This window comes from Rhipicephalus sanguineus, chromosome 5 (genome assembly GCF_013339695.2).
Source record: "Rhipicephalus sanguineus isolate Rsan-2018 chromosome 5, BIME_Rsan_1.4, whole genome shotgun sequence".
In the NCBI taxonomy this organism is placed as follows: Eukaryota; Metazoa; Arthropoda; class Arachnida; order Ixodida; family Ixodidae; genus Rhipicephalus; species Rhipicephalus sanguineus.
In genome coordinates, this window is record NC_051180.1 from 81,134,210 (window position 1) to 81,161,564 (window position 27,355).

A 27,355-nucleotide genomic window follows, 5' to 3' on the forward strand; every position below is an offset into this window, starting at 1 on the left:
ATTAGCGATCGAGTTGCATTTATGCTACAGGCCATGAAACGGTTCGTGCGCAGTTTAATGAAACACATGTCGAAACCGACGCTACATTTTCTAGCTTGGTTGCTCCTACATTTTGGGAGGCTGTTTTTTCTCGTGAAAAGCGCCCGCAAGAGCAACTATAACATTATTGCTTTGTCGGGGTGAGCATGCGCGTTCCACACAGCGAGAGTCGCGCGTTTGCTTTCGTTTTCGGTTTTTCAAACGAGCGCCATCTCATGAACATTTCTGAAGGTTTCATTTGCCATTTCGCCAAATGCGGCGGATTCTGACAGCGGGACGCCGACTATGTGCGATGGCTGACGTCATCTTTGTTTCTCTCGGTTGCCTCTCGGTGCTTAGCGTAGCAGGAAACTAGTGTTCTTCCTAAACCAGTGAAAAGCGCCAGTGTTCCTGCAGATACGAAGGATTGCATCACCCTGAGTGCTAACTGATCATCAAGAGGTATGTTTTCTCTTGATATGGTATTATCGGAAGCGCTATTTAGCTCTTAATCGAGCGAGAGTCATAGGCTGATCAGTGACTGCCGATCATTTTGCATAACAACGCTGCAACAGCTTCATCGATTTACAGTTCCTAGGAACAGTCGCTTTCAAAACGTGTTTTCGTGACCTGTATCGAAGCGGTTTCTTCATTCAGCCTTGCGAGTAACGTTCTTGTATGTCGCTGATGCCGTGCGCGATTACTTGAATGTCGAGCGCTGTTCGCCATATTGAAGGGACGGTATCTTATCTTGCAACAGCGTTGATTATCTGCGTGGTTTTGCGCTTTTTGTTTAGCGCTGCAGTCGTAAAAACTGAAGCGACACGTCCTGATAGCAGTAGTATTGCCTCTGCTGTGGACTGGGCCCCCTGTATCTGCTTAGAGGAGGCCGCACTTTCTCGATCTTTCCACGAAGTTTCATCAGCGGTTCTTGCATTGAATCGAGGCTGCACTGTCTGTCTGCAGGTAACTACGATTATCATTTCAATACTGTTTCAGTAGCAAGCACTTAATATCTTTTGTTCTGTGTCTCTGCCTCGCGGGGCGTGATGATCTGTGAATCACCGGTCTTGTATCAATGCTCTTGTGGGGGCTAGAGCAGGCAGTAAACAGCCACTTCCTCAGCGTGTCATTTCTGATTGTTTCGCCAGCTGCTTTTTTACGTATACGCTGATATTCGCATTGTCTGGCCGATGTAGCGGCAACGTCGCTAGAGCAAACGTGACGGAGCATGGTTTGTCTGGCGCTGAGTTGGATTTCAGCGCATTCTTCATAAGTCGCCTGCGGCGCGCGTACCACTTATTGTTTTGCTTTCGCTTCTCTGGATTTACGTTCTGTGGTCATTCCGTCGACGAGCTGGGCGTGTTTGTGACTGGTCGCGTCACATCGTTCAGCGTGGACACGTGTATGACTCAGTCTATTGTCAATCCTTTTTATTCTTTTTTTCCGTACTTGGCATCGGTGTTAGTAACTCCCTCGCGCGCTCGTGCCAATAGACGTTCAGGAGACGTAACAAATAGACGTTCAAAATAACATTGAAAACACGGCCTATGATGAATCGGCTTATACGAAATTCTTGTGCTGTTTTGAGCACAATAACACACTGTGAAACTTTTGGAAAAGGTAAAATAGCATTGAGCCTCAAAGTGTTGCTCGTCAAAACAGCCAAGCGCAGTCTGTAGGCTTTTTCTTTTTTTTCGAATTGTTTACTTAGATATTCACCGGTTCAAATGGAAGGGCTAAGGGCAGATGCAACAGCCTGAAAAAGGTCCCCATACCTGTAAATATTGCTCGGGGTGGAAAACAACAACAGTACAGTGAAACAATATAGAAACAAGAAAAAGAAATTTATGGGAAAGGAAATCGAAGTATACAACAGAGGTTTTAAACGTTTTAAAGACGTTTCATAGAGGTTTCGTGTTTCATGGGAAGAGACTGAATTGGTTTACGATGTATACATGCAATAACATCAGTAATGCAAAACACTTGCACACACTACAACTCTGACCAGTGCTACAATGCACTTTACAATAAATAACACGATTACTTATTGGTATGTGTGGTTGATTTTTCACAGCATGTTTGTTGCTAAAGAGGCTGTGAACGATATTCTAGCAAATATTGTTTCTAGACTTTTCTACCAGTCTCTGATGGCATTGTGCTATCACCTATGTCCCCTGTAAATAAAATTAATGTGAATTCTTCTTTTATCTTCAAATGTGCGCTTGCCATCACGAGCGCTTTAGTTGTTAACCTTGACGTGCTTTGACAATAACTATGCCACATTCAAACGTTTACCTAGGCATGGCAGTACTTTATTTCTCTTTGCTAGAGGCACATCAAAGGAGGACATTCCACAAGGATGAAATGTTGCATTAAGTGTGAGCAAGCAGATGATGGTTTCTTTAAAACCATGATTCACAAATTGCAAGCATCTAATAAACTGCTGTCCATAGTTATTCAAGTAAATGTCAATGGAGGTCACAATGTTTTTTGTGTATAAATGAATGCCAGCCGTTTTACAAGTATGCCACTAATTCTGCACTTATCACTCATGTCAGAGGCCATGCATATATATATATTTTTTTACTTTGTTTGAAATAAGCCCCGTTATCATGTTCCTGGCTCATTGAAGGGCGAGGTAGTGCCTGTGGTGTCCTATTATTGTTCATGGATCGGAGTGCTTGTAGCATGTCAAGAGTGCTCCGATATTTGCCAGCTGTACCAGTATTAGAGCTCACAATGATGGGTCTGTGTAAGCACTATCAAATAGCCATGACATTTGCTTTGATGCCTGCCTGCTGTACTTGACACTGTGCTATTGCTGAATAATATTTTTTAAATAGAAGTTTATCCTTGTTGCTCTCGGACCCTGTTGTTCCAGCTGCCTGTGTTGTGCATCCCCTGTTGGGCAGTAATAACTTTAAAGACAGTCTTTGGCAACTTCACAGGAGTTTGGTGTGTGTGGGAGCTAAGTATCCACCTTGGTTTCTTGACCACAAAAAGGCTTCTCTACAACGCCATGGTCTCGTAACGAATCTCAGGAAACGTCAATATGTAGCTTTTAGTGATAAAGGCAAGGATCACTTGGAAAGCACATAAGACTAACAATAGGGGCATAATTTGCCCTGTTATAGTTGAAAATTAACCATGCACTTCACTATCGCCATGGTGAGCCCACTGGGCCCCTTAGTAAAAAAAATTGCAGTTTCTTGCCTCCAGAGCATCATAAAAAGGCATAAACCAAAGACAATGAACAAGATGTCAATGTAGATGCTTGTTTAAAGAAAAACAAAAAGCTTAGCATAAATTAGAAAAATAGATGATCTAGCAAAAAAATGTAATTTTTTACATTTAAACACGCATAAAAAAGTTAATAATCCGCAAAAAGATACCATGCTATTGAGGTACCTTCGACATCTCAATTTCAGCAAATATAAATACCTACACCACATACATAAACAGTGTCTTTTTTGTGCCAACATGGATGACACGCTTCTATTTTCCTGTTGCAAGTCTTTACCTCAAAACTGTGTACAGCAGTAAACTATTTTATTCAAAGTTTAATTTTGCTGAATGTAAGGGGGGTTCGTTTCAGGTTCTCATCGTTAGTTCCTGAAGCACGAGTACTATCATGCGGCAGTGAACGAAGCACAGTAGCACACATGTGGCTAGTAGTTCTACCTGCTGTGGCAATGGCTGCAGTGTTCCGCTACAAAGTCCGATGTTGCAGATCTTCCAGGGGGCTTGAGTCGTTCCTAAAATGAGGGTCAGGAAAATATAGCTGTGGTTGTTGAGTCACTGTGTACGTAGCTGTATTTTGGCTCACATTGGATGGGGTACCAAAGCTGTCTTGACACTCAAGTGAGTTTCTTTGTTCTTGTTGCTTTTAGGATGTCCTACTACGATGCAGAAATGGGAGGGCTCGGCAGCTCCTACGGTGGAGCGTCCGCCTTCTCGGAAAAAGCCATCCGCCATGGTAAGCACATAAGTGTAACTTAAAGGGGCCCTGCAACACTTTTTCGACATGGTCAAAAACTGCTGCCGATCGGTAGTTGAGGGTCCCAAGAACACGCGAGCCAAACATTATAGCACAGCATGCGGCTTGGAGTTTACAATGAATTCTCAAAGTCAGCTAGAAATCGTTCCCTCACCTCTCGACAAATGATGCCGTATACCCAAATGACCGCGCCATATACATAATTTCGTGGCCATTGGCTGATTTGAGCATCACGAGCTGCATAGTTACCTCTGCCGCCGCGGGAGGCCACCACTTGCACGCTCACGATCACACTGAAAGTAAGCTGAGCGTTCAAAGAAAAAGTGCTCAAGGTCGTGATGCGCGCGTGACGTAACTTCTTTCCCCTGTGCCATCCCTCCCTGCTTAGCTTCCAGCACGCTCGTCAGGACGAGAGGAGAGAGAAAGCAATTACAACGTGCGACAAATCTCTAACTCCACTCGTACTTGACGGATTCTAAAATTTTTTGCGTTAGTCGATTCGTGACGCAATAAACTCTTTTAACAAAGCCATTCGATGGTTACTTGGAAAAGTGTTGCAGGGCCCCTTTAAAGGCCAACTCCGGCGATTTTTTGGCCATGTCAAAGTAATGGTGCTTTTATGTTCCTGAGACGCTCCTGTTACGGGCCCGATAGCAGAAATACTCGGCAAATTGAAGAATAATTTTAAATAAGCAAAAAAGCGCAACACCGAAACCGAAACCCAACCGAGTGTACTGTCTACGTATGACGTAGACGTTACGAACGAACCGGAAGTCGTGCAAGGCATGCCGGTCACGCCGGCGCGGAGTATGAAAACTGTGACAGCCGGGACGACCAGCGAAGCGCCGGCCAAACCAACGCTGTCTGTCGCCTTGTGCACAGCAGACGCTCGCTGTAGCGGCAGAAGGACCAAAGTTAGCGGTGCCCTCGGCTGCGTCAGTTCCGCCGCCTTGCCAATATTGACGTCACAGACGCAATGTTGCCAATAATTGTGGGAAGCCAGGAGGGCGTTTGCAGACAATCTTTAAAATTCATTTGCAAACAATCTGCGCATGTCTCAAGCCTGTAATTTGGCATAAATGACGGAAACGTGCAAAGGAACGTACCCAGCGAATTTCGCTGAGATCCATCGACCTCGAAAAATCGCTGGAGTTGGCCTTTAAGGCTAACCGACAACCTGCCTCTCAGAAACCAACAATAAGAAAATCACAGATAAGATAAGAAGTCTACTTTTAGATAGCATACATATATATATAAGAGCCTACATATTTAGTGTATTGTTCACCTTTGTGTCATGTTTAAGGACAAATCCTGGCAGCGGCAGCCGCATTTTAATAGAGGTGAAATGCTAGAGGCCCGTGTGCTTATATGTAGGTGCACTTTAAAAGAACCCCAGGTGATCAAAATTTCCGGAGCCCTCCACTACAGTGTCCCTCATAATCATATCGTGGTTTTGTGGCATAAAACCATTGTTGTATGCATTACCAAAGAAAAGTAACTAAATACGTTACTCGTTAAGCTAACGAAAAAAGGAACGCGTTATCGGCCTATGTTGCCTACAAAAAAAGGTAACGTGTTACCGTTGCCACTAACAAAAAAAAGTAATTCACGTTATTTCTGCCGTTACTCCACGGTAACAAATTTCAATCGGTGTGCCCTCGATGCATAGACCAGAATAACTGTTAAATAACCCTCATTTTATATTTCACATAAAACCCCTAACGAAAACGATTTTAGCTAAATTACTGATATAACTAAAAAAACTTTGCACAAGTGTGCCGAGTTTAGCAATATTATAGTGGCCTAGTGTTTAATGTAGAGTTGCATGTGACGGGTTTTGTGGCAAATGGTAATGCCATTTCTCAAAGTGACATTAAAGAGGAATGAGATTTCATCATCTACTCTCTCTGGAAAAAATACATCACTTATCTCTCAACAAATTTACAGTAATTCTGACATGCTTCTACTAGCGTACAAAACATGCACACAGGTCTTGTAGGAATAAAGAAATCCTTAAATTGCATAGTCCAGGAAAAAATATTTTACAGCATAAATCATTATTACCCCTTTAACCAATATAATACCGGCAAAAATTGTGAGTGTTTATGCGAAAGTGTTCAAGGTCAGCCTCGCTCGCTCAGGAATTCAACAACCAGAAGCGTATACCTGCAATTAGAAGCGCATAGAAGCAAATTTTATTTTGAAAGCAGCACTGATAAACAGCACTATAGTGTTGCATGGACAAATTGGTGACAACTACAACTTGAAGAATTTAAGCAATAGCTTTATTTGAGAGCTGTCGTCGGACAGCTTGCCTCCCTTCTTAATTAATACTTCAGCACCTGCGGTAAATAGGTAGATGGTCGACCGACACATTAGATGATACTCCTATTGTCAACGACTGGCAGGCTGGTAGAACTCAGCATGTTGAATATCTTATGAAGCATTGTAGTGCCTTAAGTAATGTCATGCATAGTAGCACTCTGTGCACTCAGCCAATTTACCTTAGTTATATTCTAATAGAAAAGAGAAATGCTCCTTTTATCTTTTTGCAGTGTGTTTAGCAATTAAGGGGAGACACTGGTCTCGAAACGAAAAGTTTTATTATTGGAGATATTGTAATGAAATTGGGTGTGTATATGTATTTCTTCCTCCTGTTTTCAAAAATATAATTAGTTTTCATGTACTTCAATTAGTTATCAAATTGTGAGAGCATAAGTGAAATCTAATTAGGTAATTTCTTACGGGTCATTAAGACACTTTCCCTCAGTATTTTTAGGTTCTGTTTAAGATGCAGCTGTAGCCAAAGACCTGCCATGTGGAGCTATGCTATTTATATTGTCACTGAGATATATCATCATATAAGAACTTTCAATTGTATTGACATTGTGTAATCTTGAAATGCAATTAGCTCACATTATTGTTCACAAAATTTCATATGTTCATCTTAGCCACAAAAAATAGCATAGCTCCACAGTCCTATTTCTTACGAATTCAACGGTATAAAATTTATCAAATTACCTTACAAAAACATAATGAAAAGATCCGTAAGGCTGGTCAAGTTGGCAAAAAATGTGAAGCTGAGAAAATCGCGTTTGAAGATTGACACGCACTGTATAAATTTCTAAAAGGAACCTTTAACCATAAATTTTATTCACATGTTCCCCATCTGTTTCCCTTCAAAACAAACAGAAAGTGTCTTGTTCCACCCAAGGAATCATATCTAAAAAAATTTTCCAATGTGCAAAGCATGATCAAAACCCCACCATGACAAGTGGCTGGGGGGTTCTGGAAAAGCCATGGGGTATGAGGCTCAAGCGACTGGCTGCTCATGTCTTTTCAGTCTTTAGGAAGAACCTTCTAGATGTTAGGCAGCATGTTACCCTGGGTAATAGGTTGCTATGCTTGAGAGAATACCTTCAAAGTAGTCCAGGACTGTAATCTTCAGTTGCACCCGTTTTGTGTCTCCTTGCAAGAGTCTTTTTTGTGTTGGTGCTCTTCAGATGAGTTGCATTTGCCTTGCGTAAACGCAGAGAGTCTTTTTCTAGGCTTCGTCGAACAAGGCAATCCCCAGCAATATAGCCCAAACTTGCAGCAATGGACTCGTTGGTTGCCCTTCTTCCTTGGTTGTAGATGGCAACAGCCTCAGCGGCAGCTCGCTTCACACTTTCCAGCGAAGCGTTCCCATTCTTTGAAGTTTGGGTCCAGATGACCGAATGAAGACTCTCACTCGCGTTCTGGGTCTTCCCTTCACAGCACCGTGCCAGCAGGCTCTCATCACTGAGCCTCGCAAAGACTGGCTCCAGAGCAGCCCCAACACAAGCCGGCAGGGCATTCTTGTGTGAAGGTGGACTCTCCCCATTGGCCAAGGCTCTATTGTACTTGCACCAAGAGCTAGCACCCTCGGGGCACTTTGAGTGCTTTGGTGCATCATCTGTCGATGTCATGTGCAGCAGTGTAGCTTCGACTGCCCTCTTCATAGCTGGCACGTCATTGATATTGCTCCTCAGGGCATATCCGTAGTAATTCGCGATCTTCTTGATCTTCTCTTGTGTGAGCTTTCCTCTACCCCCAAGAGACTCACCCTGAGCCTTCTTTTTGTCCACAAGGTTCCGTAAAGCTGCACCCATTCGCTTGTGGACATGGTTGATGCAGTCCTTTTTGTCTATTTGGATAAAGCCGTACACCTCGGCTTCGGACAAGGCATGAAAAGTGCGGCTGTCTCCATCAGAGAGCACAGTCATGTAGCGCAGACCATGCTTGGCCCAGGACCTCTGAAACATGGTCAGCGCAGCCTCTACTTCCATGCGGCCAGAGTTGCATTCGATGTTTCGTTGGCACTCGTGGGTTGCCAGCCAGTCGGTGTACCCTTCGTCTTGCGGCTGTGGTCCCAGGGCACAGCCGAGACAAAAGTTTGAGTAAACAACATGGTCAATTACAAGGCCAGTGTAGAGCTCAATGATGCAGCCCACACCTATGTGTGAGCTCCGACCTCGCGTCATCCATGAGCCGTCGAACACAACATCGATGTTCCCTATGGGGTTCAGGAAGTCTGTATACAGCTCTTTTATTACTGCCACACTAGCAGCTTCACTTTCAGTCGCTGTGTTTTCGCAGGCTTTCACTAAACTTTTTAGGTGTCCCTGAAACGTCTTGTGGTGCAAGCCTCGGTGCGAAAGGTTCATACACGCACAAAAGTCCGAAAGGGCAGTAACACCTTTGCCTATCATCTGTATCCCCTTCATGGCCCTCATGTTGACTTCGAAGGGAGTGATGGTGGCAGTTCCGCTCACTCTCGGAGAAGAAAATTGCTTCTTCTCGAAATCACAACTGCTGCAAGAAAAAATAAGCTTTACCGCAAGGCCGTACTCCTTGTCCGTTGCCTTCCTCACGCTGAGACTTTTTGCGTCGCATTTGTCGCACTTCGCTTGTGCAAAAAAGTTATTCAAAACTTTCATATCGACGAGCAAAAAATCGGTCCCGGCGTCACCGGTCTGGCACTCCGCGCTTACTCCAAGAAGGTCGAACTTGCGCTGGGTAGCCGACTTTCCAGACAGAACGGTCTTCGTTTGCGCCGATCTCTCAACTCGCTGCGCCTGCTCCGCCGTTGAGTAGTACGCGGCATCAACCCGAAGTGTTTCGCTAGTCGAACTTGGTCCCACGGTGTCGTCAGTTGAAGTTCCCGGCAGGTCCAAAGGGTCCGGCCGCGACTCCAACTCCGCTGCCGACGGTGCACTTGTAGCCGGCGCCTTCTTGTTCCAAGCCCGTTTTTTACGGCTTCCAAAAGCTCGTTGCGTCGATGGTTTCAGACGAGAGTCTCCAGGCATCTCGATCGCGTGGAAAAACTACCGGCACAAAGTAGAGACACGGTCCGTCGAGAAACACGCACGATCGCAAAAGCAGGCGCACACAAACGGACAGCCACGGCGGAGAACCAAACACAAAGAAAAAAAAATGACGTGTCGGTCGCGCCAGCCAATGGGAGACTCGGAAAGGCGCGCTTGAAAAGCGCGCCGCGTGAGAGCCAATCAGTGGCCTGGAAACGACCTTCAGAAAACCCGCGACGGCGGCCGTTCTGCTTGAGCGACGCCATTTTGAGATGGCGCAAAATGTGCACAAAGAAAACAGCTTCAAATCTAGCCCAAGATGGCGGCGCTCGGCCCGCTGCAACGCTCATGGCGCGCGCGGGAAGTTCGAACAAATTTCGTCCTTTTGGGGACATTTTAGTGCTGCCGGGGTGCTTTGAAAGCCGATTTTATCGCGTTTCCCGACCGAATTTAGCGTTAGCAATTTGAGAGTAGGTGCTCAGAAGTACAAACGCCTCGAAAATAAGCTTTGCGAAAAATCGATTTTTTGACCATTTTTGACCGTTCCAAGACCCGCGTCTCCCCTTAATTTTTGTGTGTACAAGACTCACATTTTATAATTAATTTATGTTATGGTTTGCTTGTTTGTCGTTTCTATTAATTCATTACGACCACCACGTGTGTGCATTGTTTTGATATGTTATATGTCATCGCAAAGTCAGAAAGTCTGTGAATTAGTTTAAAGGGCCCCAAAACCACCCAAAGGTTAAAATTTGTTGTGTTGTAGTTGGGCATGAGCCTACAACAAACATGTCGACAGAAGCATTTTTCTCTAAATGTCGCCATAGTAGTGGATTGACACGCATTAGATGATCGAAGCTTAGCCCTCGTATGTTTCGCTTTTTCCTTCGCTACGCTCTGTTTGTCTGCCGGTCTATCCTCCTTGCCGTGCACCAAGCAACATGGCAAGGAAGATCAAGGAGCACACGTACCTGCTAGCAGACAAACAGGTTCTCGTTCGACCATTCGACAGCATCTGCTCCTGATGACATCACCAGATTCACCCTGGTGATGTCACGACGAGCGCTGGGGATAGTAGAAAGGCCCAGAGAGGAGCATGGGGTTGTTTTTTTTTATTCTATGGCACATGCATGGCACGTAGCACTGCTGCATTTCGCATTGTAGATTGCGACAGCATTCTGAACTTGATGTGAATGTTTAGCTTAAGTGCTTAAAAATACCGAGAGGTGGTTTAGGGGCCCTTCAACCTTAGTTATATGTTCATGAGAAACAAAACCCCTTTTCTCGTAATTTTCTTGCAGTGGGCTTAGCACTGCACTTTTCCGTGTGCAAGGATCACGTTATCTAATTTATTGATTTATTCATTTGTTTGTTTCTATAAAATGTTGAAGTGCTCTGCATGTGTGACATATCAGACTGTATAACCTGTCTCTATCTTGCCATTATTTTCTCTTTGCAGGGTTTATCCGCAAGGTGTATGGAATACTCATGGTGCAGCTGGGCATCACAGCAGCATTTATCGCACTCTTCATATTTGAGTATGTACTACATCTGCGCTTGACAACTTTTATAATATTTTGTATTTTGCTTCTTATAATTATTTGTGACTATCGGTATGCTGCAAAAAGCACCTTATTCAGATTCCAGACCAGTCTGAAGACATTTGTTTCATTCATAGTTACAGTGAGACCTGTGCGCTGGTCCCAAAATCGCCGGCGGCGCATCAACGGCGCGGGTCTCATTGGATTGGCGGCAGCGGCGTGGCACGGGAGTGGTTGGTGGGGAGAGCAATTTGTCCCTCGCCTTTTGAAAGAAAATCTGTTTCAACAAAAAAGTGAAGCTGTGACTGCGATAGCAACATGTCATAATGCTATTCGAACTGTGGCTAGCAGCTAAATTTTTTATCTGATCTCGCGTAACCCTACAAAATGCTTGTGCATTGTGGAATACGGCGGATCCCGGGAGAGAAGCGGTTTTCGTGCAGTTTGTAGTATCGGTGGTAACAGCACGATGCGGTGAGGTGGCAGCCGTTTGTTAATATCTGCTGAGATAGCGCGCGCCAGCACTCCCGACCGCACCCTAATAGGGAATGTTCGCATTTGCTATTCGAGCCACGCAGCCCCTCCCCCTCCTCTGGCGTCCCTTCATGCTCCTTCACCCAGCGAAAGACGGCCGGGGTGTTTTCTTTCTGGTTGAGAAGCAATCGACGGCAGGCCTCGCACGCGGGCTGATATTCTTTCATGCGCCCTCCGTACGACGGAGACGGCCAGCTTGTTTCATCTCTGCTTCAGCCGTGTTCCTCGCCAGCGCTTGCCAGCTTTTACTCTCAGGTAGAACATACGATGCGCGGAGTGATGTTATCGATTTTGACTTTAGAGGAACACGACATGTAGTCTCCGCTGTAAAGAGTTCGTCTGTTGGAAGAATCAAATGATTCGACGCCTTCTCTATTGGTTTCGTTCTCACCTTCACCACCCTTTTTACAAGCGATCTCTCCTTGCCACTTATTTCCTTACAAAGGACGCGTACATTGTCAGCACTAAGCATTGAGCCTATCAGAATTTTGTGCTTGTCGGCTACACCCTATTCTTTCCGCTCGTGCAGTCAGTCGGAAACGCACAAAATGGAGCGAAACCAGTTGATCGTGCACGATGGTCATGCGAGACAAGGAAGAACGGGTGGGTGACTGCATGGCAAAGCAGGGTGGGAGACAATTCACAAGTGATATTTCTCGTATATGGACCAATCAAGAGTATTTGCCCCAATGATGTCGCGTGAATCACGGTTCTGACGTCACTAAGAGCGCCAAAAAGAAGAGAAACACCAAGAGAGAATAGCGCGCACGTTTTTAACAGCGAAGTTGCTCAAGCTCGGCATAAAGGGTCTGATTGTGCCCGAAAACTATCATCATCCTAAACGGGTATATGCCTCATAATTTAGGAAATCCCGCTACGGCGTGACCTGTAATAACCCTTATGTGTGAGACAGCGAGTATAGAGAGAGAGGGGAAAAAAGAAAGAGAGGAATAAGCAAAGAGGCGGAAAGAAAGATCAGGGGGAAAATTCTTCACGAGGCCGGATTCAAACCCGCATACCCTCGATCCAAAAGCGAGCTTCCTATCACTCGGCTATTCAGACACACTTGCAGAGCATAGCATAGCCTTGCATAGTGTAGTGTAGCAAGGGGGTGGGAAAGGGAAGTGAGTGTGAGAAGCAGAGATGTAATAGTGAGGAGGGGGAAAGGAGGAAGGAAGGGAGAATAAGGCATAGCTCAGAAAGAATGAGAAAGAGAGAGAGCAAAAGAAATGCAGAACAAAAAAGAGAGACTAAGAGAACATCAACGAAAGAGAGAAAGAAGTAGAGGGAGAAAAAAAAAGATAGAAAGAAAGAGGAAGCAAGCATCGCATCGTCCAGCGACCATGTACCGCACCACCTGGCAAAGCCGCATACGCGCAGTAGCTAAGCCAAGCCTACCGATGGAGACACAGTGCACAACCTCCTGCCTATAGTGCATAGCCTGGCTTCACCCAATCATGTCCAGAGGGTCTTGGGACGTCTGCGTCTGCAGAAAGTGCGTACTCCTGAGGAGGAAGCAGCTCACAAAAAGCAGCTGAGCAGCTGCACAAAAAAAGTTGCTAGGTTCACTCACGGCTTACTTTTAGAAGAATTTCTCTTAAAAAATACTAATTTTCAAAATGCTGGTAACGATGAGCAGGCACTAGTAAAATTTGCGACATCATGCAGAGCCGGTGCTGGAACTAACATACTTTTGGGATTCATTCTCTAAGCACAGCTTTTCTTTAATTTTTCACGTTCATAACTGAGCCACGTTGAAACCTTCTTCTCTTTCACCCCTTCTAGGCCAAACGTACAGTTATACTCGCGACAGCACCCGGGACTCTACATATCTGCCATGTAAGTACTACACAAGCGTGCATCTGTTCTTGGCCATGACTCATTCATTCACCAAGCCCGAGTTACTCACACAGCCACTCTGTTGCAGGGTCATAACATTTGTGCTCATGATTGTACTTGCTTGCTGCGATAGCGTCCGACGTGCATTCCCTGTCAACTTGATTCTGCTCCTCTTGTTTGTGAGTATTTCACGGCTCTCTTGTCTTGTACTTCCCTTCCAGAGTCTGTCTTTCTCTCACTGTGTCTTTTTTGTTTTCATAATGTCTTGCGGAGTTAAAATATGCTAAACTGCTACAGAACAATGGCGTACGAGAGCAAACTTCAGGCTTCACTATAGAGGTCTCTCACCGTATAAGTTTACAAGTTGAAGAAGAAAGCTTTGTTTATGCTACTCAGCCTGTAAAATATGCGTGCCTTACACGGATTAGCTCGCATACGCGGAGTGTTCAGGATGGTGGGGTTATAGCAGTCGCAGTAAGTAGAAACACCAAGCACAGTCCACATTTTCAGAAGTAGCCTCTGTGCATGGAAGCAAGACCTCTGTATGCAAACTCTGTTGATTTAATGGCCTTTGTGCGGTATGTTGATATGTGTTAATTTTAGTGAGGTTTTATTTCTATATTTTGCTGCGATTCTAAACCAAAAAAATTCAATAATCAAAAGTAATTATGCACTACCGTCTGCTTGCGCACTTATTTTCCTTTTTTACTCTTTTTGCAGACTGTTTGTGAAGGTGTTCTGCTTGGCACAGTGTCAAGGTGAGTTCATTGCTCTAATATGCAGAAATTAGCTGGCATGCACTGCTGTAAATGTCATGACTGCTAGTCCTTGCTTATTTGACTAACTGCATTATCATTTTCCAAGTGACAAAGCATTTCTTCATGACAAATTTCTTGGTGAAAACATTGCCCCTGCTGTAAAGTTTTGTCGTACATGTGTAGCTTTGCCATAAAGATAAGCCAAGTCAGAGGCATGACCAGTGTTAAAGGACCCCTGACACCAAAATTGAAACCTCGAGATGTTTGTGTTGTTTGACTTTCCTGTATACGGGGGCACATATGACCGATTATTAGTGACGAACGTTGCCTTTAAGTAAGCATGGAGTGCTCACTTGAGTTGGCTGCACCTCGCGACATCCTGGTACGACGTAGATAGAGTAAAGCAAGTATTGTGGACGTCACAGAAGGTTTGTGGGGCGCACTTTCACAATACGACGACGGGCACCCTGCGAGGCCTATTGTTCCGCACCCCTCTTGCTTTGTTGTCGGCCTGCTCTGGCTCCCCCGCATGGGACGCCTGTTTCTTGTGGTTTTTAGGCGGGCGTATTGAAGTGATGCTAAAATGGTCGCAATTAACTACGCTAGAATGAGTTATGCGATACGCTAGAGCATTTACGATTTAACTTAGGGATTGCCAGACACAAAGCTACAAATTACAGTAAAAAAGTCAACAACAAAAATTTTGCTGTCAGGGGTCCTTTAACATTCTGGTAACTCACTGATTTTAACATGCATTGATCTGCTAAGGCTTAATTGATATGTGAACAATTATTTGGAGATTTCAGCAATGTATATTCCTAATTCACTTCTATAACGTAATAAAGGAAAATTACCTGATGCAACTTCATTTATAAGCAAAGACAGCTGTTTCTTGGGATTCTGGTGTCAACTGACAGCATGAGTGTTGGCCGCAGGGCATTAAGGATTGACGTTGTGTAATAAGGATAGATTGATTGACTTGATAAGGTTAACAGACAAATTGGCATGCAATTTTTATTGAAGGGAGCATTGACATTGCGTAATAAGAATTGATTGATTTGATAAGCTTAATTGACAAAATGACATGCAATTTTGATTGCTCTTATTCTTTCAGTTTCTACGAAGTGAAAGAAGTGATGATAGCAGTGGGCATCTGCACTGTAAGTTGACAAAGTGTTCTTACATACTTTAAGCTACTTCTGACCATTTTTCCATCAATAATTTGTCATCACGTTCGTCCTTTTTATTAGTATTGACATCTTTTTTTTTTAAGTTTTGATTCATGTTTCGTGTCACTGTTTTATGTTTAGCTTGTTGTACTGTCAAAACTTTGCTTGCAACCTAAACTAGCAAGCAGACCTTTCAAAAGATTTCACATTTAAAGGGGTCATGAAGCACCCCTTGGGCTGATTGAAAAAACACATCCTGCGGAAAGCTGGCACGGCTATGAACTGCTCTGCCAAATATTACAGTCGTGCGCGCCGCGTAATGGCCACAAGCGGAGCGCGAAGTTGCCCTTTCCCCAGGCACCCTCTTTTCAAACAGAGGCCGGTTCTCACTCTCGTCGGTGGGCGGGGCGTCTGTCCGCTGTACGTCGCAAGAGACATAGCATGCTTATTGGCCAATAGCCGACGTAAATCGAGAGCGGCGTTCGGATCAGATGCGCTTCTTGCCGCGGGGTGCCGCCACTTGCCGGCGCCGCACTCCTCAGTACACGGTAGCCGCACTCGCGCAAGCGAATCACAGCGGGAGAGCGATCGCGTTTCAAAGAACGCGCGCTGGCGTAACTTCTTTCCCCCATGCCATCCCTCCCTGTCTAGCTTCCAGTGCGCTCGTCGGCACGAGAAAAGAGAGAAAGCGCTGGGAGCGTGCGCCAAACCCCCGTAACTCCGCTGATTCTTGACGGATTCAAGAAATTTTTGCGGCAATCGATTCGGGAGGCAGTACACTCCGATACTGAGGCCATTAGATCATTACTTGGAAAAGTGGTTCATGAACCCTTTAAGACCTAACAGATGTTCGTCATAAAGTGCTTTTCTACATTACACGAATTACATTTGTTTGATGAGAGTCTTCTTATTGAGGCATGATTTTTTATTTCTTGGAACAGGTTGTATGCCTCGGACTGACCCTGTTTGCTTTCCAAACAAAGGTATGTGTCTGACATCCAAATGGAAATTTTTCTTGGTTCTTGAGCGCCAGAGTTAGTGAATGACGTTTTATATGGCACTTTCTTTCTTCTTCTAGTGGGACTTTACTGCAATGTCTGGCATCCTGTTCGTGTGCGCCTTGGTCTTCATGTGCTTCGGCTTCGCCCTGATCTTCATCAAAGGCGATGTGAGGACCAAGTCACCATTTCACAGAACTATGGGTTTTGTCCCTCCCGCTGTTTACTGATACAGGTGTTTTCCTTTCTGCAGATTGTGCGCCTGGTTTATGCATGCATTGGAGCGCTCCTCTTCTCTGTGGTGAGTTCAAACGGGGAAAAAGAAATGAGGTACTCTGTGTTTCCGACTATGAATTTAGGATTCTATTGCATATTGACACATCTAACTTGCCATTCTCTTTAGTAATGAGGACATGTTAATGTACTTAACCCATATATGCCCAGTGTCCTACATATAGGACGCTTCTTCGATGCACTGTAACATCACTATTTCTTTAGCTTATGACTACCGCCACCTACAGCCATGGAGAGGAAAAAGTGCACATGAAATGCCGACCGCTTTCTCTGGCCAAACGTGTGCTTTGTATGAAATACATCATGGAGAAGATGAAGTGCAATGTCGGTGTGCACGTGAAATGTTTCAAGGCTTACCACACCCGCACATAGCGCCCCTAATGTCCAGTATCCTGTACGTATAGGACGGCTTGAAAAACAGTGTTGCGTTTACCTGGCAGTAAATAAAGAACTTGTGCTTTCTTTTGGGGGTAGAAGTACACTTTTTGTGAAAAAAAATATGTTTTGTCATTTTTCCTGAGTTTGGGCATATGTGAGTTAAGTTACAGGACCGAGTTATTTAGCAACTGTGCCCACCTCAAATGTGCAGTGCAACATTTTTCTTATTCAAGCACTTTGTCACATTTGCTTGTCTTTTGTGTAGCATCGGTGCAGAATTGTAGTAATTGTTTTCGTGGTTAACAAGATATGCTGGCGATTTATTTTTTTTCTGTAGGGTATTATTTTGGTGCACCTCGCAGCGAACACATTTTTTTTTTTTTTTTTGAAGACAAGTTACATAAAGGTTAAATTTTTAGGATTCTTTACTTGGCCTACATCTTTAGGGTACAATCGGCGAACATGCGGAGGTATGCTCTACAGTTCACTTACTAATCGTACAGTAGATACATTGAACTCAAACATGATTTAATTTCTTCACAGATCCTGTACACCGAACTGTTCTTGTAGTTATGGCAAATAGGTAGAGTTTGGAAGGGGGTGCGCTTATGCTCCTTTGAAAAGGCTACACAAAGGCAGCCTACTATAGTCCTACTATAGTGAGGGTACAGGCTAAGAAAACATTTTGTATCTAGCATTGGGTACTTAGTATGTATTTAACTGTACTACCTATTGTCTGACTTATTTGTTTTCTGTCCCGTCATACACTCCACTACCCCATTGCCCATTTTTGTCACGACCACTCCCTCAGTACCTAGTGTTTGACACTCAGCTGATGCTCGGTGGCAACCACAAGTATTCTGTGTCACCGGAGGAGTACATCTTTGCTGCACTGAGTCTCTACGTGGACGTCATCAACCTCTTCCTCATGATCCTGCAAATTGTTGGTTACGCCAACAGAGACTGAACCTCCGGTTAGTTGTCTTCCTCATTGACTGACCCTTTTCTTCGAATTTCTTCCTGGCTGGTGCTGCACACTTATTCCATTGATGGTCACGTTGCCTCAATGTTACTCGCCTTTGAAGAACTTTGCTTGGGCTGCCTTACATTTTTCTTTTTTTTTTATCACAGCTTGCCACTCCCATTGAGAAGCAAAGCTGCCTTCTTTTTTCTGTAGATGCCTCTGTTGCAACCTGCTTGTCTCGTTTCGAATTTCCTCCTGCTTTGGCACATGTTGCTCGTGTTGTGCCCTTTCATGTTCCTGTCGTCTTAGCGCTTTTAATTTATCAGTATGAACCAGTACCAACAAGCTCGCCTTTCCAGTTTTGCTTTTGCACATTGTCTCTTCTTTTGCACTACTTTTCTTTTTCCTACAAATTCATCAATTTGCATGGTCTCCGGTAATTAATTGCCATCTAACATTTCTATCTTCATTTTCCTCCTGTTGCATATTTAGCAATACCTGTTCCCTGATTCTCTCTCTCTATTTCTCTTCCTTTTTTTTTCATTTTTGCGAACCTGGTCCGTTTGACTACTGTGTATAAGCCTAATTCTCCAGTGTTCCTAATGCTCTCAACTGTACATATATGTGAGCTAAATGTCAGTATTGCATACCACTTCAAGCTGAAAAATGCTTTGTGAATTGATTTTGTGTTTAAAAACAACCAATTCGTTGAAACTGGTTTTTATATGGCTTGATAAGTCAGTCGAGGAGAAGGCTGTGACTTGTAGGTACAGCTTTATCTCAGCATTAAAGGGACACTAAAAAGAAACAATGAATTGGTTTAGATTGATAAAGTGTGGTCTGAGAACTCTTGTGTGGTTGATTTCACCACCATAGATTTTTATTAGAGGAGAAAACCAAGTTCAAAGTTTCATTTTTAAATTTCGCGCCAAACTTTGTCATTCGTGACGTAAGTAACTTCAAAGATCATTTAACGTATTTTGGCGCCACTGGCTCGACGAAATGTCCACAAACTCGTTATGTCAAGTCTCTGGCCCCCCTCAGAGGACAATGTACTTCAATTTAACCGATTAGGAACTACGTAGGCCCAAGCAGGCGCCGTCAAAAATATGTGATGTCACGGCAAATGGTGCGGGAATTCCAAGGTGGCGTCGCCACCTGTATTTTCTTTTTGCGCATTTTCTCGCTTGTTAAACATCTTCTCGCAGCAAGCTTGGTGTTTTTGGTATCGTGGAAGACTACTTGACTAATGCGAGAAAAATCGTTTTGCTCTTTAGTGTCCCTTTAACATTGCATCTTTTGGCGAGTTTGATTCGCGTGCTAAACTTAATGCAAGGATGGTGTAGTCATTCGTGGGATTTCAAAAGTGTCAGTCTGCACTTTATCGATCTCTCGTCGTCAAAGAAGGTGGTGCTTGGGGACGGGGCGGCCCATGCCTTGTGCAAAAAACGCAACTTGTCATTCAATCAGTGGCAAATATTTTGTGAGAAATTTTGAGCAGGCTTGTGTTGGAGTGCATTTCATTTGCTTTGGCACTTGGTTTTCGTCTAATGTTACAAAACATGGAGGCGGTGCATTAGATTGAGAAGGTGTCGCCCCGCGTAATCGAACAAGTGAGACGCAAGAGTATGGTGAGAAAAAGACTTGTCCAGCAGTTTAAGAATCCTTGAATACCTGGGTAAGCATTGTCATCCTCATCGTTTCAAATGTTACAAATGTGTAATTTTTAATGGAAGTCGCATCAAAAGAAGTCATTTTCAACAGCATGTGTTGGCAGGGTAATATTTGTTTGCATTTGTTGCCTGATGTTACTTATCTGCCAGTAATCGAAGCTAGTATTGTTTCAAAACATAACTTAACAACAAAACTGTTGCAGACAAGACAGATTTGTGAACTCGCAACAGTCAGTGTTCTAATTTTAATTGCTTTTCATCGTATACTTTCTTGCACAGTACCTCGTCTTCGACACGCAGCTTATGGTTGGCGGGCGGCACAAGTTTGCCATCACACCCGAAGAGTACATCTTTGCAGCCCTGACACTCTACATGGATGTCATCACGCTCTTCCTCTACATCCTGGAAATTGTGAGCCGTGCCAGCGGCGACAGGCGTGGTTCATCCAGCTACGTCTGACATCGTTTTCGTTGGCTTCCACCTTGTGGGCTTTCTCCTTTACATTCCCATGCCGAGCAAATGGCTGTGACCGTTGACGCCACAATGGTGCGCACAACGTTGCCCTTCATTCACAGACATGTCATGAAAAAGCACCATCTTTTCTCTTTCTTTCATTCTCCTTGTCTTTCGAGCTGTTAACCATCTCGCATCTTTGTCCTGCTGCCCATGCATACGTGTACAGGTGGCTTGACGTACAGAGCAGAGATTCAGTGTTTAACAGTAGCATCAGTTAATCTTGCGAGCAAGGCGCAAGCATTTCACCTTTTCTTTTTATGTTTGTAAAGCCTCTGTTTGAAAACTGAACTTATTGATGGCATAAAAGTAAGGCACATATCAGTGCAAGAGTCACTGTGGTCGTTCTCGTGCCATGTATGTGCATAAAGTCCTGAACCAGCGAGCTGTGTTTATTTCTTTTGGCACTTTTACCTTTTATTTCATAGCACTTTTTTTAATCATGTGTAGCTCGTTCTGGTAGGCCCACCCAAGGTGGGTGCTGCGGAAGAAAAAAAAGACGCATACCTCTTTTTTATAGTTGTTTCATTTAAGGCAATCATTTGGGAAAGTACTGGTGCTTGTCCACTTTGTTTTTGGTCTAGTGGTCTTGTCAACTGTTTCGTTGTAACTGTGTAGCTTTCTTTTTTCATGCATGGCTTATTATTTATAATAATGTCGGTGTTCAGTCTTGCCCTTTTTTGCACTGCATAAGTGTGGATTGCAAGTACCAAGTTTGCTTGAAATTCTTCTGAACATTTAGTTCCTTGTGATCTCGGGGTATGTACAGTGTGATAGCTGAAACTTCGTGTGGAATCAAGCAAGCATGTAATATGAGCTCATCTAGCTTTGACACAATGGCTTGTAGTTTTTTTTTATCGGAATGGAACTGCAGGAAGGAACAGTAATTCTTTCTTTTTGCATGTCATGTTCACTTCTAGGTGTTGGCTATACCATAGCGGTCTCTGAATAGCAGTGTAAACATAGGTGCCACTGTATAACAGATAATAACAGTATCACATACCAAGCTGTAGTAGTAAAATAGGGACACTATTGGGCCAAATTTGTAGAGAACATTTTGGAAACGTGAATAAAATAGGAATGGCATTGCCGGGTTGGAAGTCCCACACTCATGCCCATTTTTTAAAGAAACTGAACATTTTGGCTGCACACAAGTGGCTGAGGCTTGAGCTGGAGCGGACATAAGCACGAGCCTCGACTAATTGTATGCAGCCATAATATTTGTTCATTTTGAGAACAAGATTGCGCTTCAGCTCCTTGTGATATCATAGGTGTCGACAGCATCTGCTTGGGCCTCATTATTAATCAATCAAACAGCATTAAATTGCATTTGAGAGTATATTCAAGTGAACATCTCCATCAAGAGGGCTGTAATGGGAAATAATATGCTTCCATATATCCGTGTCATTGCAATCACTTCGTCAGGGTCACCGCTTTGACATGAAGTTTAAGAAAGTTACTTTGTTTCTTTTGTTGTGGACAGAGTTCCTAATAACGAATCGTCCACCTGAACTGTTTATTCTTTTTACTGTTCCTTTAAATTTAGTGTCATAGCATGTGTTGTACTAGTATTGAGCATCAAGAAGTTAACTTGCTAACTTGATATTTCCTGGATCTAAAGAGGGGCTTTACTTCAGTCCAAAGCACAGGTTGTGGTGATGCGACCTACAACGACACCCTTGGAATTGGCCTATATCTGCCATTGGCTCATTGTGTGAAACTTGCCATGCATATCGATCAAACTTAACGGTTTTGTGAAGTGTTAGAAAGGATGCAGTCTGCTACTCGGTTCTTATCGTCTAGAGAGATATAGGTTTTTATTGTAAAAATTCTTGGTTTCTTATAAAACATCTACCAGCATTCAGTAAAATATTATAATCCTTCAAAAATCTATTCGTAGACTTTTTATACAAAGTGCTTTCTGCAGCACCAGGTCAGCAATAAGCACAACTTCGCAACTTGCCATTGTTCATGTAATTCTAAAAGTTTCTTTTTTAATGTTTGCAGGTTATGTATTCTCTGGTTAATAGGCCACTCGGCCTTATGTAGAAGTGAGCCATTTGCTAATTGGGTTCGTACATTTCTCTGAATGTATGCTTCATTTTTTTCATAAATACGCAGTCTTTGGCATATAACGTCCATGTTTCTCTGCCTAGCTGGAGAAGGAAGTGGCCTAGACAGACAAAGGTGTTTTTTTTTTCTTCTTTTCTCGTTAGCAATTTTTAATTCACAGTAAGGCGAGTGCACAAGTTACCGAAGCTAATCGTCTAGTCACTCCTACGTATGTCTGGTGGCCTTGTACAATAATATATAATAATATTTAATAATATTAGAGGTGCCACAAGATGACTATTTACCAGATCCCTGTGAATAATGCATTTCTTTTGTGCTGCTACTGAAAATGTGCTCCTAGATTTCCATTGCAAGGTCTGCACTTTACTGCACGGTGCCCAAGCAATAGGAAATATACATTGTGCGTGAAATCTTGTGCATGTTTACTACTTACTTGGTGCTTGTTCTCTCGTGACAAGCGTCAGACAGACAGCTGTGTGATATAGCCAGGCTGCTTTGCTCTGTCAGGCTGCAGAGCTTATGTGTAGGTCAATCTAGCCCAGATCGCATTCTTGTTAACTTCGGAGTCCCATGTTCCTCCTATGTACATAACTTTTCTTTTTCCTGGATGTAATGTATACGCACCTCTTTGTGCTGGCAACTGGTAGATCAATGTAGTCACCTGCTGCTAACTGTTTGTGGTCGCAGCTCCAATGTACACAGTTGTAGCTCAGTCAATGTATTGTGTGGCTGGCAAATAAAAATTCTACTTTAACTGTTGATGACAGAGTGTTCACTTTCCTTCATGCCGCATTTCTGAGTGTGGCTAGATTGGTCGATGGGCAAAACTGTCATTTTTGTGGCTGATAGCCACCTCCATACATAGTTCATGTGATGGGCAAATGGAGTGCTGCCCATGTGTTGGACTACAAGTGCAGCTGTTAGTAAAAACTAGAACAGCTTGGCTCGCTTTTTTGCATTGAGCCGGCTGAGTGTGAAGATGCACTGTTACATTGATAGTGTGCAAGCAAGGATTAAGACAGTGTTGTACAGTCGCTTGGCACATTGGTACATATAGAAGGGAGGACGAGGGGGGTCATCTGTGAATCTGCTGGAGAGGAAAGCATCCTTCCAACCAGGCAGTTGCAAGCACTTTCTGATTGCTTTTATTAAGTTAGAAGAATACTAGACCATATGCATACCTGTGAGCTTGCCAAAAAACAAATAGGCCTTCCTGTAAGTTAGCAGCTCTTCATATGTCTACTGCTTTCAAACATATTCTTGGAAAGCTGCTGCCAAAGGCTACTTCATTGTTCTTCATTGGGTATATTGCTACCATTTCTGACAAGGTGCTGCTGCATATTCAAATGATTGAAATGTACACGTCCGCGTCAGCAAATGATATATATACACGGAAATAGGTTTTGCACAATCCATTCAAATTAACTGTGCCGAGCTGAGCGAATATTTTCTTTTTGCACTCCAGGTAACGTCAATGACAGCAACATGGTGTCGATGGTTCACCTCAGCAATCGTGGAGAATGTGGTTTTGCCCCTAAAAAAAGAAAAGTAATGCAAATTACCACAAGGTTGACTACGGGCTGCTTACAATATTTGGACGCACTATGACATTTTTGTATACACTGTTTTTTGCATGTGTATTGGTGACTATGCAGCTAATTGGTTTGTGCTGGCCTTTTTATTCTGTTTTATAAGTTTCACTTGCACGTGAGCACTTTTGTGCTGCCTTATCCAAGTTTGTATCATTACCTTCATTTTATCATGATAAATTGCCAATAGATGTGGTAGGAGAAAAGACTAAATTTGGGTGAATGTAACCTTAAATATGCATAGCACTAAATGACTTATTCCCATATTTTTGCAGTACACCCTCCAAAACATGTACGTTTAACTGTTATCCTTCATTCCACGTCATGGTCTGGGGTGTACAGAGAAGATGCCACAAACGCTGATATACAACTAATATTTATAATTGATACTTTTGTGTATATTGTTTGCTCACGCGACATGTTTTACTAATCTGGAAGCCAACTAGCTGATCTGTGCAAGAGCAGGAGAATATGCTTTTGCGCGAATTGTCAACGTTTTTACTTTTTAGGTCAACTCGAATCTGCAGTTTATAGAGGTGATGTGCACATTAAATAAAAAACGCCAGGCCTGCGCTGAAACCGCAGCACAGTCACAGCGAAAGCTGGAAGAGCGGCGTTTCTAGAGCCCGTTAAGCTCTCTTGGGGCTACAATACAAGTACACTAGAAAGGTACCCACTACGCCACAAATCAAAATTTTTGTGAAGTTGGGAAGCACCCACTAAGCCCTTATTCGTCATTCTATGGAGAAGCGAGGCACCAGCTACACGTCTGTAAGGCATTATGTGCACTTTGTTGACGTGACGACTGATGACGATGAATTATGGCTCAGCCCTTTGTAATGGGTTGGAATCTTTAAACGGCCCACCAGTTATGTAATTTGTATTGGGTGACGCCCGGTCGCTATTTCCCTCTCCCGTCATGCTGTATACGTTGACGTGGAAGAGAAACGGGGGGGGGGGGGGGGGGGGCGAAGAACTTTATTGAGACCCCGAGGTAATGGATCATGCGTCACCCCCTAAAGGGGGTCGAGCGCCGCCTCCGGATAATAATAAAGTTCTTTGCCTGACTGCCTGCTTATGGGCTTCCTTGGCAACCAATACAAGTGCACTTGCGAGGAACCCACTACGCTACAAATAATTGTAATTTTTTAGAAGTAGGGCAGCAGGCACTGTGCCATTTTTCGTCATTCTACAGAGAGCGTTGGTACCTGCTAAACGCATGTAAGGGATTATGCGCACTTTGTTGATTCTGCGCCTGATGACGATGAATAATTATGGCAGAGCCCTTTTGTAATGGGTTGGAAGCATTCAACAACCTACTCGTTGCGCAGTTCGCAATTGTTTGACGCCTGGTTACAGAATTCGCGTTGTGCGACGCTTGGTGCTTATTTTAATCTTCTACCACGCTATATTGCATATGCTAATGTGGTTCCTTCCCGACATGAAGCCTGTATAGGACCTTTTTGCAAAGCAGTTTCAAGCACCGGCATGTCTCAGAGGTTGAATACTGGGCTCCCACGCAGAGGGCCCAGGTTCGAACCTGTTCCATCCTGGAATTTTTTTCTTATTTATTTTTTTTTCTTATTTCAAGCGATACTGGTTACGGACACCGGCGGCGGCGGCGGACAACTACGGCGCCAGAAACGGCCGGAGAAATGATCTCATAACAGCTTTCGCTGTAAAACATCACACTAGAATAATTGCCATCTATCTTGCATGCCTTTCCTCACTTCAATACTCTTGACGGGAAAGTGCCAAGTGCGGAGTTTTCAAGAAAGGAAATGCAAGCAAGCCAAATGACAAGTTTAGTTGTGTGACAAGAAATACGTTCCAAAGGGTGCAACTGTATTTAGAGTGCACGTAGCCGTAATTATGCTGCAGACCGTTTAGCACCAGCGCAGCAATCAGTGCTTCCAGACTGAACATGTGCATTGTTTTGCTTACCAATGACAGAATTGGTGTTTGTGGCACAAGCAAGTGCGTGTGTGCAGCGACCTTCAGCAAAGCACCTTTCTCGCAGGGTGCAGTTTTTTAAAGTGAAGCTTACGCATAATTTTTACATCCAAAACCCGTGATGCTCCCCGGCATCGTGGCAGGTAACACTGTTGAAGTTGAGCCTTTGAGGATGTGAATACCAATATGCTATCTTGATATTAGACAGCTGTAAACTTATAAGCATGGTCCCTCAATACTTTTACTAGTCATGAAACTCCCGCGTAATTCAATGGGAGAGCTTCATATACCGCCCGCTCTTTCCGTGCCGCGGCGCTGTCGTAGCTAGAAGCCCACTTCCACCACTGTTACGATAACAGTGGTGGAAGTGGGCTACTGTTCGAGGCGCGCGCGGGAGCGCTTCGCACGCTGGCATATCGCAGCCGCTTTGACCCGAACATCGATTCAACTTTATCTAGAGCGTGTGGAGCAGAACAAGAGACAGTGGAGCACTTGGTACTGCAATGCCAAAAACTCTCACCCCGCCCGCCGGAGGCCACTACTCTCCCTCAGGCACTGGCCCTGACGGACAGGAATGCAAAAGCCGTTGCCACCACAAAGACAAGGCTCCAACAGTGGTGGAAGTGGTGCCAGAAGTGAACTCTTTCGTGCTTTCGTTCTTTTTTTCTTTCTTTTTGTCGTTCTTTTTCTTTCCTTTTTTTTCTTCATACCCAGGCTAGAACACACCATATGTGTCCACCCGCTACAAAGGGCAAAGCCACAAATCATCATCATCATCATCGGGGGACGTTTCATGCTATAAGTTTCGTGCTACCAAGTGGCGTGCTATGTTGTATTACGTGTGAATCGAAATGCACTGTTCAATGCCAAGTGGTGTAGATAAGGATTTTAATAGAAATGCATGCTGCTAAATCCTGCACATGACAAGCGCTCGTCATGTGTAGCCCCCCCCCCCTTTTTTTTACTTTATGGGTCTCTCCGAATATCTTTTACGTTCTGTTTTATAAATAACGGAGGCTTCGCTGTATTAAGTGAAACCTCGGTGATACGAATCTCACGGGACCACCAAAAATATTCATATCATCCGAAATTCGCATCACCAGAAAGCATGGAAAATTAGCATGCGTCAAAAGAAAGCTGGCACATTTTCATTTATTGTTTTTCAGGGTCGCAGCAACGTCAGGAAGAACCCTGAATGATTGTCAATTAAGTTTTTAGGTGTCGGCAATCATACCACTGCTCGTAAATATACGACCCGTACGCGCGTATTTAATTAATACGCGCGTACGCGACAGCAGTAGCCCCTTCCAAATTTTAGTATGCTTTTTTGCATGACACGAGAGTACGGCAGTGAAAGTAGCAAAACAAACGCTTTGGCGTGATGGATCAAGGCCACAAAATTACAGAACCATGGTCCTGTGTTATGATTTTGTTATTGCGGAGGTGTTGGGGATGTTTTTTGGGAGATTGACAGCCGTTACCGCACAAGTGCGACCACAACGGTCGCGCATGTATACAAGGGCGTCCGCAGAACTTTTTGCAGGGGGGTGCATATGCACGGGGGGGGGGGGTGGCATTCAGCACTGGCAGCCTTTCTTTAACAGCCGTGATATGACAGGCAAGATTAGTCAGTAGTTTGTAACGCGCGAAATTGAATGGCAAACCTGAAGGCCAGGACCCGAGTGTGCTAATCAAGCTGTGTAGCTTTCGCAACTGCATAGAAAAATATTATCC

At 43.9% G+C, this 27,355-nt stretch overlaps 1 protein-coding gene across 2 annotated transcripts; it reads left to right on the forward strand.

Moving 5' to 3' along the window:
• The first annotated feature begins 333 nt into the window (after positions 1-333).
• On the forward strand, positions 334-22,838 carry LOC119393844 (protein lifeguard 1). Of its 2 annotated transcripts, none has more exons than XM_049416393.1 (12): positions 334-480; positions 3,912-3,997; positions 10,805-10,883; positions 13,206-13,259; positions 13,348-13,438; positions 13,980-14,017; positions 15,132-15,177; positions 16,128-16,169; positions 16,265-16,354; positions 16,438-16,485; positions 17,668-17,830; positions 19,773-22,838. In XM_049416393.1, the coding sequence occupies exons 2-11, from the start codon at positions 3,913-3,915 to the stop codon at positions 17,821-17,823; spliced, it is 729 nt and encodes a 242-aa protein (XP_049272350.1). In that variant the 5' UTR covers positions 334-480; position 3,912; the 3' UTR covers positions 17,824-17,830; positions 19,773-22,838. The 2 variants fall into 2 exon arrangements, with proteins under 2 accessions (XP_049272350.1, XP_049272349.1); XM_049416392.1 differs by lacking the exon at positions 334-480 and adding an exon at positions 857-984.
• The last annotated feature ends 4,517 nt before the right edge of the window (positions 22,839-27,355 follow it).

Excerpts from the sequence above, each read along its gene's own strand:
- LOC119393844 (XM_049416393.1), top strand. The coding sequence starts at position 3,913 with ATGTCCTACTACGATGCAGAAATGGGAGGGCTCGGCAGCTCCTACGGT. Across the intron at positions 10,884-13,205 it reads ATCGCACTCTTCATATTTGA|GCCAAACGTACAGTTATACT; the intron begins GTATGTACTACA and ends CACCCCTTCTAG. Across the intron at positions 16,170-16,264 it reads TGTTTGCTTTCCAAACAAAG|TGGGACTTTACTGCAATGTC; the intron begins GTATGTGTCTGA and ends TTCTTCTTCTAG.